Source organism: Sapajus apella, unplaced genomic scaffold, assembly GCF_009761245.1.
Source record: "Sapajus apella isolate SASKATOON/1434 unplaced genomic scaffold, GSC_monkey_1.0 scaffold29, whole genome shotgun sequence".
NCBI lineage: Eukaryota > Metazoa > Chordata > Mammalia > Primates > Cebidae > Sapajus > Sapajus apella.
In genome coordinates this window covers 805,801-821,643 of record NW_022436969.1, presented here as the reverse complement: position 1 = coordinate 821,643, position 15,843 = coordinate 805,801, and the positions used below count along the sequence as shown (strand labels likewise).

At 37.0% G+C, this 15,843-nt stretch overlaps 1 protein-coding gene across 4 annotated transcripts in view; it reads right to left on the bottom strand.

Moving 5' to 3' along the window:
* Positions 1-15,310, bottom strand: part of DSC3 (desmocollin 3) — a 47,403-nt gene extending 32,093 nt beyond the window's left edge. For 2 of the 4 annotated variants that reach the window (XM_032293128.1, XM_032293126.1), the window contains exons 1-4: positions 14,930-15,310; positions 5,000-5,084; positions 3,780-3,979; positions 2,059-2,178 (exon numbers count right to left, since the gene is read on the bottom strand). In XM_032293128.1, the coding sequence (XP_032149019.1) occupies positions 2,059-2,178; positions 3,780-3,979; positions 5,000-5,084; positions 14,930-14,998 (474 nt within the window). In that variant the 5' untranslated portion in view covers positions 14,999-15,310. Of the gene's footprint in view, positions 1-2,058; positions 2,179-3,770; positions 3,980-4,999; positions 5,085-14,929 lie in introns of all 4 variants that reach the window. The other 2 variants (XM_032293127.1, XM_032293125.1) reach the window with 2 other exon arrangements.
* Positions 15,311-15,843: the final 533 nt, after the last annotated feature.

The window sequence follows — 15,843 nt, the reverse complement described above, 5'->3', positions numbered from 1 at the left end:
CCTCCCTCCCTTCCTTCCTTCCTTCCTTCCTTCCTTCCTTCCTTCTTTCCTTCCTTCCTTCCTTCCTTTTTTCCTTCCTTCTTTCCTTCCTTCCTTTGCTGAAACAGCATATGTACTACTACATATTTGACAATTTTGTGAGTATTACAAAATAAGATACAGATCAATCTTTATGCTGACGCTGGCTGGCACAGTTCAGAGACTGTTTTGAAGTTGCATGAGGAGAAACATGGCTCTCGTGTTTTCCTGACTGTGTCAGTGGCACTTTGGTTCTAGAAATAATGTCTTCTTCATCATGGAGAAAGCAATACATCCCCTGGTTGTAGATTGTGTGGTGTCGCTAGCTTGGGGATTTGTTTCTTAAAGTGTAACCTAAAGTTTGTTTCTTCAGCCCTCCAGGCAATTCTGCAAACTCTTTAATAAATGGTAATAAATCCTTATCTGTTGAATACTTAGAGAAAACTATGTTTTTTTCAGCTTAAACCTTATGAAACAGACTCCAATGCCCAGAGAGTTAGAAGGATTGAACTTTGCTAACTGAGATGGGAGGTTGATTTCAGGAGAAATAACAAGCATTTTATTTCTAAGTTTAGTTTGAAACTCTATTAAACTTCAAGTTTAATATCAGTTAGATAGTTTGGGCTGGAAATACAAAGTTTTAAGTATTCTATGTATAAATAATACTTAGAGTTGTGAGATCTGATGAGATCACTGAGAGAGTAAATATCAAGAAACAAGAGACAAGATTAATTGACTGAGCCCTGGAGCTCTCCAAAGTTTAGAGACCGGGACTGCAGGCTAGGGGGGTGGATGAGGAAGATCCAGCCAAACATACTAAGGAGTGATCAGTCAGTAAGTGGAAAACTAGATGAATGGTGTCCCAGGAGCCAAATGAAGAAATATTTTAAAAAGTAGGGGAAGGTCATCTATGTGAAATGTAAACATGTCAAGGAAATGAGTACTAAGATGGTGACTGGTTTTGCAACCCAAAGGCTAAAACTAGCTATAATTGGTACAACTTTGTCAATTAGAAATCATTTCTTAATAAGCCTCATCAGTGTTCAAATTCCAATATTCATGAAGAACAAACAAATGTCTAGCACTAGGGTAGAATAAAAAATAAGTGTGAAAGACTGTGGAAGGATAGTTAGAAACCAGAACAACTAGCACACAGGTTACACCATTAGTATTAAGTAGCAAGCACACTATTTTAGAAATTTAAGGGAAAAAGGCAAGCAAAAGGCCATAGCCCTACTTCAGTAATGGTTTCAGTTGTGCATGTTCCATTTAGATCTTAATGAGAAAAGTAAACCTGATTATGTCAGTAATCTGCTTAAGAATTTCTCCTTGTTATTAAGATAAATTTACACTTACTAGCAGAATGCACATAGCTCATAGTGGTTTGACCCCTACCTCCGTCTTCAGCCTCATCTCCCTGCTCCATTCCATCACACCTTGAAAGACTAAGCCACCCAAAGCTCCTCTAAGGAGCTCTCACTTCTGCACTTCCCTCTTCTTCCACAGTAATTCACCTGCAGGAAAATTTTCTGTTTTTCGGGACTCAACTCACTTGTCTCCTTCTCTAAGCCTTCTCTTGTTTTTCACCACCTTATCTCAGGGTTTAATGTTCATCTCATGTGTTAACAAATCACCCAACAACATCTCTATACTAGAATCGCAGCACTCATCACTAAGAATTATAATTATTATCCAACTTCTGTCTCCTTCATGAGGCCAATAAACCACAAGAAAACAAGGGCCATAACTAAATTTATTTCTATCTTTAGGACCTAGAGTGGTACCTCCCACAAGATATAGTAAGTGCTCAGTAACTCCCTGATAAATGAATGAATAAACAAAGATCATTGAACAGCTTTAGAGCCTTTCTCATACTATTAGGTTTTTAGTGATTTTCTTTTTCGTTTTCCTTTTGTTACATACACCTCATGAACATCTTTAATCAGATCTGTCTAATTTTATGTTTAAAGAGGTATTAAATCTGAATGAAACAGACTCTGAGAACTGAAGCAATCCCCACCAGAAAAGACGTAAACCTACTTGTTGAAGAAACAAAGGGAAAGGACCCAAGGAATTCTCCTGCATAGAGCAGGGGATGGGTGCCCATCTCCTCTTGGCACGCCTGAGAACAGTTTCTCTAGTGTGTCTTTTCTTCAATACCTGAATTTAGATAAAAACAAATACATAAATAAACAAAAGCATCACAGTCTACTTCGTGTAAAACAGTGGACAGCCCATAAACCTAAGGTTTCTTTGGAGGTTCAGTGTCAGACATTCCCATGCTGAAGCTAAACCAGTTAATTAAGTCTTTCCACATTAGAAGGGTAAGAAAGAATATATCCAGATTTTAAAGGTTTCAGAAAACAGAGAATTTCTTTTTGTATACCATTCTAACAATGACTATACTTTCATATCAGGGAAATCATCGCTAAATTCTTAGTTCTTCTTGCTTTGTCCCACATAGAGACAGAGAACACATTCTCTCTACAACCATCTCCAGATGGCACTTACCTGTTCTTTTAGTTAAAAGCTCATGCCCTCGGATCAATCAGAGGAAAAATAATGGATGTCCTTCACTGCCACACTGTTCTATCTGCACTGTCCAGTACGGCAGCCCCTGGCCACTGTAAGTCATGTATTTAAATTTAAATTAACTGGAATTTAATAACACAAGAAGCTCTCTCCTTCGGTTGCACTAGCCACATGCCAAGTGCAGAGCAGCCATTAATATCGAGCTACGATATCAGACAGTGCAGATAGTGCACGTCTCTGTCAGGGGAGAAAGTTGTATTGGACTTTTTAGTGATGTCCATCTCATTTCATGATGCAGCCAGGGAGATGTTTTATTTCATGAGAATTAATAAATAATTGCCTTAAACATTTACCAAAGTGCTAAGCTGTAACTTAAATTAGCTTTATTATTAATATGGTTAACACAGATTAACTCTAATCCAGTCTCACTCTTTCATCATTTTGTGACTACTTTCATAGCAGCATTCCTTACTGTGAAGGCTTTGCATTAAAAAAAATTCTGAATACTATAATAGAGGGATAACCAAACTGACATCAGTGCACAGAAGACATGATTAGAAACTATTTCTCCTCTCACAGAGGAGAAATAATTAAGCCTTAAGAAAGAGAGGGAGAGACAAAAAGAGCAAGAGTAAGAGTGGAGGATAGAAGAAAGGGAGAGAGGGAAAGTAACAGAGGGAAAAAAGAGAAGGGGAAGAAGGAGAAGGAAAGGAGAAAGAAAAGGGAAGGAATACAAAGGATGGTAGGCTGGGCGCGGTGGCTCATACCTGTAATCCCAGCACTTTGGGAGACTGAGGCGGGTGGATCACGAAGTCAGGAGTTTGAGACCAGCCTGACCCACATGGTGAAACCCCGTCTTTACTAAAAATACAAAAATTAGCCGGGCGTGGCAGCGCGTGCCTGTAATCCCAGCTACTCAGGAGACTGAGGCAGGAGAATCGTTTGAACCCGGTAGGCAGAGGTTGCAGTGAGATGAGATCATGCCACTGCTCTCCAGCCTGGAGGACAGAGCGACACAGCGAGACTCCAGTAAGAAAATGGAAGGGGAAAGGTAAGAAAATGGAAGGGAAGGAAAAGGGTAAGAAAATAGAAGCAAAGTGAAAGGAAAGGAAACAAAATGAAAAGAAAAGGGGAAAATGTCCTGTTTATACTTTGTCTCTCTTTGCAATTTTTAATGAGAGTACTTTAATGAAAAAAATGCCTGAAAATATTTACTGTACTTTAAATACCTTCTTCTGATGTTCTAGCAGCACAGCAACCTCTTTTTGTGTCTGTTTCCTTTTGTCGGAAAGCCGTATGGTGAATGATCTTTTCTCATCAGACAGCACAACATCCCTGGCTGTGTACACTGACCCATCATTTAGAACCCTGAAATCAGGATCACTTGACTGGATAAGGTCTGCAGAGCTGAAGCACTCTTCCAAATTAACTGCAAGTAAAAATTTCCAAGTTGTAAGGTAGAAACACATGAGAAGGAAAAATACGTTAAAACAATTTATATAATCTTCTTACAAACCATGAAGTGGAATGAAATAAGCTAATCACTTTGCATTTAACAGATATCTCGACCTGTTTTTTTACATTACTTAAAGAAAGATCATTTTCTTTCCGTTAAAAAATAATTATTGAGTGTATATTTCTATTGAATAAGGTGTTTTAAACCTTTTTATGTTTCTGATAGACTTATGAAAATGACCTTCCAGTTAAAGGTGTGGGATGTTATAATCATGACAAAACTGAGCTACAAGCCTAGGCCCCCAACACACCTGAATAAACATATAGAAGAATTTCCTTAACAATACAGTCTGAGTGTTTAAGATACACCTATGTTCAGTGAGAAGTCATGAGCCCAAGAGCGATGGGGTGTATGAGTTTGGAAAAGAGTCACATAAGAAAACTCCAATCTTCGAATTGTTCTTCTCACTGGCACTCTTCTGTACACATTTTCCCTGCAGGCCCACAATACTCTGTGTGTTCCAAGCTTTCCAGGGCCCCACACTGAAACTCTACATGGAGTCTTTCTTCCCTGGGATTTCTGGCCTCCAGTAACAGGTAATAAAATACATATAAATATCAAAATGTTCCTGTCATCCATCCCATTCTTCAACTATTTGTCTTAACAGAAAGCAAACTGATAAATTACTACTCAATTAAGTAACAACTTCTCAAAGGATTCATGTGTTGTCCATGTGTTGTGTTTTCACTTTAATTTAAATTTGTCACAGGTGGAAATATTTAGCAAAAATAAAAATCAACATCTTTAGGTCTGATGACATATTTATCTCATCTTCAAGTTTTTATCAGAATGATAACTTCTGGCCTGCTCCCTGGAGGAACATCCCTTATTAGTAGATTTGGGCTAACTCCAAAAGGCAAAGATATTATATAATTATCTTTCCAGCCTATGTAAACTAAATTTCTGCTTTAAAAGACTTTTAAAATTTCTCACCTCTGCCAATTATTTTGTCTGCCTCTAGTTTAGAAGGTACATTAAGTATCACCTCTTTACAGGTTTCAGCAGCAAGACTGAAGATCTGGAATTTAAAAGATCACATTAATATAGTACAAAACAAAGATTTTAAAAAACCATAATCATCTCCATAGATGTAGAACAAGCAACTGACCAAATCCAACACCCATTTATAATAAACCCTCAGAAAACTAGGAATACAAAGAAGCTTGCTCAATGATAAAGCTCATTTATGAAAAACAACAACTAACTTCATATTTAAAGGAGAAAGACAATTATATCATCTAACATCAGGAATAAGACAATGATGTCTGCTCTAACTGCTTCTTCTTTTTTTTGAGGCTGAGTCTTGCTATATTGCCCAAGTTGGAGTGCAATGCTGTGATCTGGACTCACTACACCATCCACAGCCCAGCTTCAAGCAATTCTGGAGTCTCATCCGCCCAAGTAGCTGGGATTACAGGTGCCCACCACCATGCTCAGCTAATTTTTCTATTTTTAGTAGAGACGGGGTTTTACCATGCTTCTATTTAACATTATACTGGAACTTCTAGCCAGAAAAATTACACAAGATAATGAAATCAAAGGCATCCAAATTGGAAAAAAAAAAAAAAAGGTAAATTTTTTTCTATTCACAGATGACATAAATTTGTAGACAGAAAATTCCAGGAATCCACTAAAAAACTGCCAAAATGAATAAATGAGTTCAGCAAGGCTACCAGATACAAGATGAACACGTGACTGCATTCCTATACATTAGCAATGAAAAATCTGAAAACTAAGCAAAAAAAATTATTTGTAGAATATCGAGAAGAAAATACTTAGGAATAAATGTTATCAAAGAAGTATAATAGTAATCACTGAAAACCATAAAACATTGCTGAAGGAAATTTTTGAAGACATAGATAAATGGAGTGATGACCCATCTTCATGGATCAGGGTACATATTCCCAAAATTCATCTACAGATTTAATACAATCTCTATAAAAAAATCTCGGATAACTTTTTTGAAGAAATTGAAAATTAATATTTCTAGAAATACAAGATGCCCAAATAAAATTGAAAAAGGAAATAAATTGGAAGACATATTTACCAATTTCAAAACTTACTACAAAGCTACAGTAATCAAAACAGGTGGTAGTGGCAATAGGATAAATATTAGATGAATGGAATATAACTTAAATCCCAGAAATCAGGCCTTACATTTATGGTTACCTTTCCAAAAATTCAAGAGAAATAAATAGTCATCTCAACAAATGGTGTTGGGATGATTTGATATCTTCATGAAAAAAAGTAAATTTGAACCCCTACTTCACACCATACACAAAAATTAACTCAAAATGAACCACAGACACAAATGTTTTAACTAAATTATTTAGAGGAAAAATTGAGAACAAATCTCTATGACATTGGATTACGCAATGATTTCTTATACATAACACCAAAAACACAGTGATAAAGAAAAATTGTTAAATAAGTTTTAATCAAAATAAAAACTTCTGCTTTCCAGAAAATACCACTTAATTTATGAAAGTGAAAATACAACTCATAAAATAGAAGAAAATAGTTTCAAACTAATAAAAGACTTGTACAAAAAATAAATACAGAATTTCTGAAACTCAATAGGCAAAAAATGAAAACAACATGTCCATCAACTAGTGACTAGATCAACAAAATGTTGTATATCCATACAATGAAATGTTATTCAGCTCTAAAACGTACTTTGTTAAGTAATATGCATGCTACAACGTGATAAACCTACAAAGCATACTCAGTGAAAGAACTAGATACAAAACAACACATACTATATTATTTCATTTACATAAAATGTCCAAAATAAGTAAATATATAGGAACAAAGTAAATTTCCATGGGAAGTGGTTGTAAATGGGCATGAGGCTTATTTTTAAGGTGATGAAAAAATTCTAAAATTAGATTATAGTAATGATTGCACATTCTTCAAATTTACTAAAATTCACGGAATTGTACACTTAACAAGAGTGAATTTTATGAAATGTAAGTTATTTCTCAATAATGCAGTTTAAAAACAAAAAGGATACACTGTCATTGATAGTAAAATGATTCCATAGTTACTTCTATAAATTGGCAGTGAAAGGCCTTGTCAAATTTATACATTTACAGAAGTAATTTCAGCACAATAAAATCACATAATAACCACAAAGAAGTATTTCATTTCTGATATAATCAAATATAAAACAGATTTCTGCACAAAGTTAAAAGATTTTCACTTATGGTAACATAAATATAAATATGTGTATATACAAATATATACATTATCAAAATTCTTCTAATTTGTGATCTAAAATTATTGTACTTCTCAAAGTTTCACCTTACCCTCACTTGTTAGTTAGAATAAATGAAAATGTCTCAAAAATATGGACAAATAGAGCTAACATGTAACAGTACTATTTAATTTAGATACAGTAAGCCAAGAAGTCATTTTCAGAAAATCATAACCAGATTGCAAACAGGGACAATGAAGTAATAAGTCATCTGCCCTTTTAAAAAACCATATCATACATATGCCCAAGTTAATATTTTCCTTAAACGTATAGTTGTAACCTTGGGATGAAAAATTGTTTCCTTCAACAAAGCGCTCATTGGTCTAAATGTATTGTAACTCTGTGGTCAGTATTTTAAATCCCAAATAAAAGCCATGCCCTTATATTTAGTCACATCTCTTTTCAAAATATTTAAGTTAACTGTGAAATATTTAAATTAATTCAAACATAATAAATGCTCAGTGTCCATCTAGATCTTTTAAAAAAGAACATTTTGCTATTTTTGCTCCATTTTTTAATTAAAATTTACAGATGTGACTAAAGTCTTATGCTCTATTATATTTCCAACTCTTCTCTAGGGAACAGTTTCTTCTGAAGTTAGAATTTATACTTCCTCAGTAGGATTTTACACTTTTATTATATAGTATATGCTTGTGCTTATAAAATATAAGCTGGTATTGGGTAGTATGTGTTTATATGTGACCTTTTGCAATTTGCTTTTTTCACCCAACAGTATGTTTGAGATTTTTCCAGAAATAAGCCACAGTTTATTTTTAGTCATTCTCCTATTGATGGTTATTTATATTGTTTTTCGTTTCTTCTATTACAAATGATACTATGTGAATAGCTCTGCCTGGAATATAAATTACTGCACCATATATGAACACTTCAATTTCATTAGCTATTGCCAAGTTGCTTTCCAAAGTACTAATATCAATTTTTATTAATGCCCCCAAAATATTAAATCTCTCTATTTCCCATATCCTCCCTTACAAATAATTTTATGACTTTTTCCATTTTGCTAACCTAATGGCTGTTTTAATTTGCATTTTATTAATTTTTAGTGTGATTGACCAAATTTTCTTGTGTCTATTTGCCATTTATCTTCTGTAAGTTGTCTATTCTTCTTTAATCACTAATCTATTAAGGTTGTACTTTTAAATTTTCTTTTCTTGTAGGTTTATGTAGTTTGCTTTTTAACTTTTATTATGAAACCTTTTGATAAACAGAGTGCTTCAATTTGATTTTTTTCATTTGACACATTTTTATTACAAATTTAATATATACCAGATACTCAAAAACTTCAAATTGCTTTTGTTCTTTTAAAGTAGTCACATTTATTAATAATTCTATTTGGCTTCTGAGTCAGTTTTATTAATCATTTCTGCTGGCTGTGCTTCTGTGTATTATTTAAGAACTCCTACCCTATCCTATCTTAAACATCTGATATTGTCTGCTAAAAACTGTAAAGTTACCTCTAACTTTTCAATCGTTTACCCATCTGGAATGTATTTGTACATGATTCACATTAGTCATATAATCTTATCTTTTGCCATATGAACAGCCAATTGACCCAGAATCAACTTTTTTTTTTTTTTTTTTTTTTCGAGACAGAGTCTTGCTCTGTCACCCAGGCTGGAGTGTAATGGCACAATCTCGGCTCATTGCAACCTCTGCCTCCTGGGTTCAAGCAATTCTGCCTCAGCCTCCTGAGTAGCTGGGATTACAGGCATGTGCCACCACACCCAGCTAATTTTTGTATTTTCAGTAGAGCCAAAGTTTCACCATGTTGGCCAGGCTGGTCTAAAACTCCTGACTTCAGGTGATCTGCTCACCTCCGCCTCCCAAAGTGCTGAGATTACAGGCGTGAGCCACCACACCCTGCCCAGAGCCACCTTTCTTAACTCTTAGCTCTTCCTTTCTTAGCTCTTCCTTTCTTTCTTAACTGACACCTTCTTTAGCTCTTTCTTTCTTAACTGACAATGTCACGCCCCAGAATACACATGGTGCCACAAATACGGAATCTGTTTCTGAGCTCCCTGCACTATTTCATCAGTATATGAGTGTATCTCTACATGAATACTACATACTTTCAGTTAATACAGCTTTAAGATAAATATTGGTATTTATTAGAGTGACTCCAATCCCTATCATCTTTTTTTTAAGTAGTATATCTTTGCTCTTTTTAGACTTTGACTCTCAAACAATTGTATGATCAGGTGACCAATTTCTGTAAAAATTTATTTTTGGATGTTGATGAAATTCCATTTCTTTTAAATATTAAAGAGAGTTTGGCATTTAGGGCTCTTGAGTCCATCCATGAACATGATTCATTCTCAATTACTTATGAATTATGTTTGTTTTCAATACAGCTTTGTAATTTTTGCTAGAAAAGTCTTTCACATTTTTTGTTACATTTATCTTAGATGCATTGATTTGTTGCTGTCATGAATGGGATTCTTCTTAACATATTTTTGAGTTGTCTCTTGATAACATATAAAAATCATTTTAAAATATTAAGCTTATACCCATGAAACTTGCTTACTTTTATTAGTTCTAATATCTGTCAATACATAGTGTTGGATTTTCTATGTAGCAAATCCTGTAGCTGGCAAAATGACAATTAGGTTTCTTTTCTTTTAATCCTACAATCTTTTAACCCTAGCAATCTTTCATTATTGCTAATTTTTATCTAATGTGCCTGTTAAGACCTCTTGTGAAATGCTGAATAGAAACAGCAATATTGACCATTGTGGATTTGTTTCTAACTTAAAGGGAATGTTCTTACCATTTTGCCATTAATTATGAGTCTTTTTCTTTTTTCCTTGTAACATTCATTCTTCATTCATTCATTTTTGTTAGATATGTTTCATTACATTAATAAAGTTAATTCTCTATATTCTATATTCTTAGTGTGCTATGAATTCTTTTAAAACAAAAATTTTCCACTTATTTTGAAATGATTAGTTTTTCTTTGTTAATACATTACTATGTTAAAATACAATAATAGATGTTCTAATGTGAAACTATGTTTCCTTTCCTGAGATAACCCTTACATGAACATAATATATTTATATCTTATATTTATGTCTTAGAAATACATTGCTTTATTTTCAATTTATCTCAATATTTCACATACATGTCTGTAAGTGAGATCAGGCTACTATTTTTCAACTTCATACGATCCTCATAAAATGAGTTAAGAAGAGTTCTATATTTTTCTGTTGTAAGAAACAATTTATATAAAGCAGAGACTATTTGTTCCACATAATTTTGAAAGAATTAACTTACCATAAACCTGGGTCTGGTGGATCTAAAGAAGTATGTGTGGAGGTATCTGGTTTCTAATTCAATTTCTTTAATGGTTAGAGGTCTATTTAGATTTTGTATACCTCCTCAAGTCAATGTCGGTTTTGTGTATTTTGTAAGAAGTTGTCTGTTTTGATTGTATTTTCAAATTAATTGGAATTATCTATTAATATTATTATCTTACTTTTTAACATCTGTTCTCTCCAAAACTGTACTTCCTTTTCATCCCTACTATTGTTTTATCTATGCCTTTTCTATTTTGTACTTGCTCAATTACAGCAGGGTTTGTCCATACTCAAGATATTTGGTTTAGTTGATACCATCTATTCTTTATTTCTTTCCTTTTTAAAAAAATGTTCTTCATAAGATATATTATAAATACCAAAGATTACATATAGTATATGTATATGTTTTAATAAATAATAAAATAAACACTAGGGTACTCACATTCAAGGTTAAGAAATGAAGCATTACTAATATTTTCAATGTTCCTAACTACAGTTCATTCATTTTCATTGCTGCATAGGATATTATTAGAAAGAATGAACAGTTAATTCATTAATACAATTTTTGAAAGGGATAATATTCAATATAGATTTCAGTTATGTCTCGAAACTATGAAATCATTTGATACTATATTTTTGTGAGGTTTGGATGCAGTATTAAAAATAAAAGAGTAAAAAAATGTAAAAACACTAGTGTATTAATTATGATGAAGAAATAATGACATTTAAAGATATTTTGTAATGAAAATAACTTCTGTATACAAGACTGCCCATATTTTAAATTAAAATATAGTTAAATTTTAAAATGATGATATAAAGTATTACCTACTGCAGCCTAAGTAAAATAAATTACTTCATGGCATTTTATGGTACTAAGCAACTTGTATTAATTGCATGATAGAAAGCTTATTAGACAAATGATTCAATCCTGATTGAAAAATCTAATGCCAAAGAGAGAGCTAAGATTAAAGGTTTTATCTGCAGTTATTTCACTTTTATGCTATTGTTTAATTTTATAGTGCACACACAAAGAAAGCTTTCTAAAATGGCACCCTACTTCAATACAGAAAGAAGAAAAAGGATGAAAATTTATGGAATGTCTTAAATGTGAAGGGGATCTTCTAGATTGAGCACAGTAATTACAGATTTTTAAACTCTTCATCTCTCTTGTAGCCATAAGTCTTCTGCAAAATGGAAACATTATCTTTCAAATTCTCACCACTTCAAAGGTAAATTGCAAGATTTAGTGCTCTGTGTTCTCAGTACTTAGATGTAAATGAGTCTAATAAATTTGTTTCTACCCAAACTCATCGTAAGATGGAAATTCTAGCTCTCATACTTTCAGTAGAAAGTATGATTAACTACAGGTCACCACAGATACCATATATGGAACCGGACTGCCATGGGAATTACAACAGGACCAAAAAATGTATATGAGCTTACATTTATTTATTCAGTACATGCTTCAGTAACTAGCTGTATCTTAACAGGAACATCAATAATCTCCTTTTAATAAGGTGGCTGATAATGCATAAACCTAAATATATGTATAATAAAACTTCGACTTCTTTAAGCTTGCAGTCTTAAAATAAACTAATTTTTATCTACTTCCTTTATTTGCTTTAAGCTTCTTTTCAAGAATGTAAAAGTCTTTAGAAATTACTATACTCCCTTTTATTTTAAAATGATGAATATATTAAATATTATCAAGAGCAAAAAAAACCCCACACAGCTCTTTCTGGTAAGGACTCACATCATTCATATTACCCCTATAAAATATGAAAATATAGGATGCCTATTTATCAACATAGGTTGCAGGCAGATTTCATATACTCCAAGGAGGAAAGTACAGATTAGAGTCATTTCAAATGTTTCAACTATTTTAGTTCCTTTAGAAGAGGAGCCCTTTTAACAAAATGATGGATTAGCTGTGTCCAAGTACGTGCCATTTATAATGTATAGTAGGTAACATAATTCTTAAAGTGGATTTGATAAAAAGAACAGTATTAACATGTATTTTAAAAAGAATCTTATTATTCGTAATAGGCAGAACACAACTGTTCTCACGTAAATTAGTGCTCACCATCCCTAACAATTCTGGTTACATTAAGAGGAAAAAACACTTTCTGAGGCATTCAAAAACTTACGATAGTGAGATTCCCTAATATACTTGTTTTTTAGTATCCCTCTCTTATTTTTTTCTTTGCACGTGTGACTATTAGAAGCTTATTTACACTTCAGAGTGTGGTGGGGCACAGGGTGGGAAGGAGATACAGCAAAAGTGCAGAATGGGAAGATCCCTCAACCTGTTGGGCTGTTTACTGGGAAGACTAAAATTTAACAAGTCTCAGATTCTTGTTAAAGACTTGCTTTGAAAATCTCTCTCCTTAGAACAAGTAATGTTTTAAAGATATTCACTAAACTCTCTATAAAATGAAAAGTGTTTCTAAACTGCTATGTTGTTAATATTATACTGAAAAGTTGAGAGTGGTATGAGTCAAAAGGAAAGAAATACAGGCATGAGATGGTCAAGAGAATGTTAATTTACCCATGTGGTCCGAAATAGCAAGTGTTTGTAAACTGACAACTCGAGATGAAAGAAATTATCTTTCGATGTACAATTTCTTGTTATTTAAGTCTCCAGATAGGGCATTTAATCTGAACTCAATGGAATCATTTTTAAAAATAATCTTAAACAAGTGTGTCCTAGATCAGAGCTGAAGCTTCCTCCATTTAAATTTGCGCTCTAAACTTTCTTCCTTGCCACAACCCGACACCCAACCCAGGCCACCCCGGGACAACCCCTGGTCTCCATGTCCTCCAGGAGCCTCCAGGGAATTCGAGAAATTCTCAGGGCAGCACCCGCAGTTTCGTTCCCCCATCCCCAATCCCTTCCTAAAGGAAACGCAAAACCCCAAATGCATACTAGTAAACTCAAAAGCTGAAAACGCTTTTAAATATATTACAAAAGAACACATTTTGCAAGCACTTCCCATTTGTAGTCATTTCATAAGCTCAGATACTTTGTTGGAACAGTTCCTGGGAAAATGAATGCGCTTATTTGCCCAATTCCTTCTCCGTAAACATAACGTAGATCATAACTAGCAATCTCATATTCATATCTCTCTGATTTAAAGGGAGGACCACCCTTGGACCCACTCGCCGGGGTGGAGGGCCAGGAAGCAGTAAGAATCCGCGAGGCCAGGTTCGACTCACTGCCCACGCGGGTATAGACCTCGCTCCCATCGGACCCCATGGGCATCCACGGGTGCTGAGAAGTCTAGGGTCCGCGGCTCCTTTCTGGGCGTGTGGTAAGAAACTGCTGGAAGCCTGAAGCTTCGCGCGTAGCCGCGCCGCCAGAGTTCCGAAAACCTCAAGTCTCCCGTGTTCTCAGAGCATTGTCCCTAACTTCCTCTCCAGGAGAATTTCGTCCTGGGTGGCAGGTTTTCGGAGACTCGAAACCCCAGGCTGTCTTGGTCCCGCAGTCCTCCCTGGAGCCAGAATAAGTAGGACCCAACCCCACTGCATCCTCATCCTCGCCCCACTCCCCAGCCCCGCCACTGTCACCCTCTACCCGCCTCCCCACCTTGGCCGCATCCCCCAAGCACACCACGACCCCAACCACCATTCTGGCCTGACCTTCCCACACCTTCGCGTCCCGGGCACGTCCCGCCCCCAGCTGGGTGGCTGGCGGGGGTGGACCACTTCGGTGAGCTCCTGACTAGCCCTTGGAGGAGCTACCGAGAGACCCGCTTCTCAGAGGCAGCCCCCACCAAGGGACCCAGGGACACGGCCCCGCTCCACTCACTAACGAACCCATCCACATCAACTGGGACCAGGAACGGGGGAGCGGGCAGCCCCTAAATCCCATTTCAAGTTTGTGCTTTGGGCTGTCAGGGATCCTAAAAAACTGACCAACAAACACTTTTCCTCCCTCTCCACCCAAAGGCACCCTCCAACCACCATCACCACCAGCTCTACCACTTGGGGAGCGGCGCGAATCCCAGCCCCCTACCCGACCCGCCAGAGCGCTGCGAAGCCTGACCGCGACTCAGAATTCCAGCGGTCGAACGCGGTGTCTCAAAACAGAAAGCTGAGTCCAGAGTCGACCCGCAAGCACACGTTTTCTCCCTCATCCCTGCAGGCCCGAACTTGGGGCTGGTACCCCCCTAGCTCATTGATCTGAGCCGCGGTCATCACATTTCGGCTTGCTTTGTACCCCGCCCCGCGCAGCGTCCAGGACGGATCCACCCCCGTTCCCATCCCGGCCCTATCCGGTGGGGCCCAGCTCACCACGAGGGTCAGCAGCAGCTGCCTGCAGACCGCTCCTCGTAGGGAGCGCCGGGGCCCAGCGGCGGCCATCGGGACGCTGGGCACGACCAGGAGAACGCGGTGGCCGGGAGGGTGCTGAGAGCCAGACCTGCGGGGCGAGGGAGGTGCTTTTCTCGCCGCTGCTTGTCTTTAAGTGCCGTTGGCCTGTCTCAGGCTTGCCTGTCTCAGGCTTGCCTGCCGGGGAACATCTTCACTCCTGAAACCGGATTGGACCCAGAGGACGCGGAGAGGCCACTCCTTGTTATTTCTCAAGTTTTATCATTGCCGGCGCCGCGGAGGAGCTGCCTGAGCCTGCCCCTCTGCTCCCCAGCAGCCGCCGGGGAGTTCGCGCTCAGGAAAGCGGTCCCTGGCGCACCCTTTGCCAGCTCTCCCACGCCGCTCGTCTGCCTCAGGGCGCTGCCGCCCCTCCCGGCCCGCAGAGAGGCCCTGGCAGCCCAGAACGTCCCAGGGCCGCCCCAACGCCGGTGCTGCGCGGTGCATCTCAATGCAGAACCCAAAGCCGCCCGCAGGGATCCCTGCCTCAACACGGGCCCTTCTGGATGCCAGGAACACTCTTGTCATTGGATCAGCGGATCTGCACTTCGACGTCTGAACAAATTCTGCCAATGTTTTCAGATTCAAACAAAATACATGTACTGTATTCTCTCCGGAGTTTACTAACATGACAAAGCACACGACAGAAGGAATTTATCCCAAATAGCATGAATAAATGTGTATCTGGCATGTCAGAAATTAAAATTAAATATAAGAAATTCTGTTTTGACCATTTTTGCTCACCCAAAATACGAATGATTACACTCACGGCTGTACTTTTTTTTTTTTTTTTTTTTTAGTCTTTTTTTTAGGCGGAATCTCACTCTGCAGCGCAGGCTGAA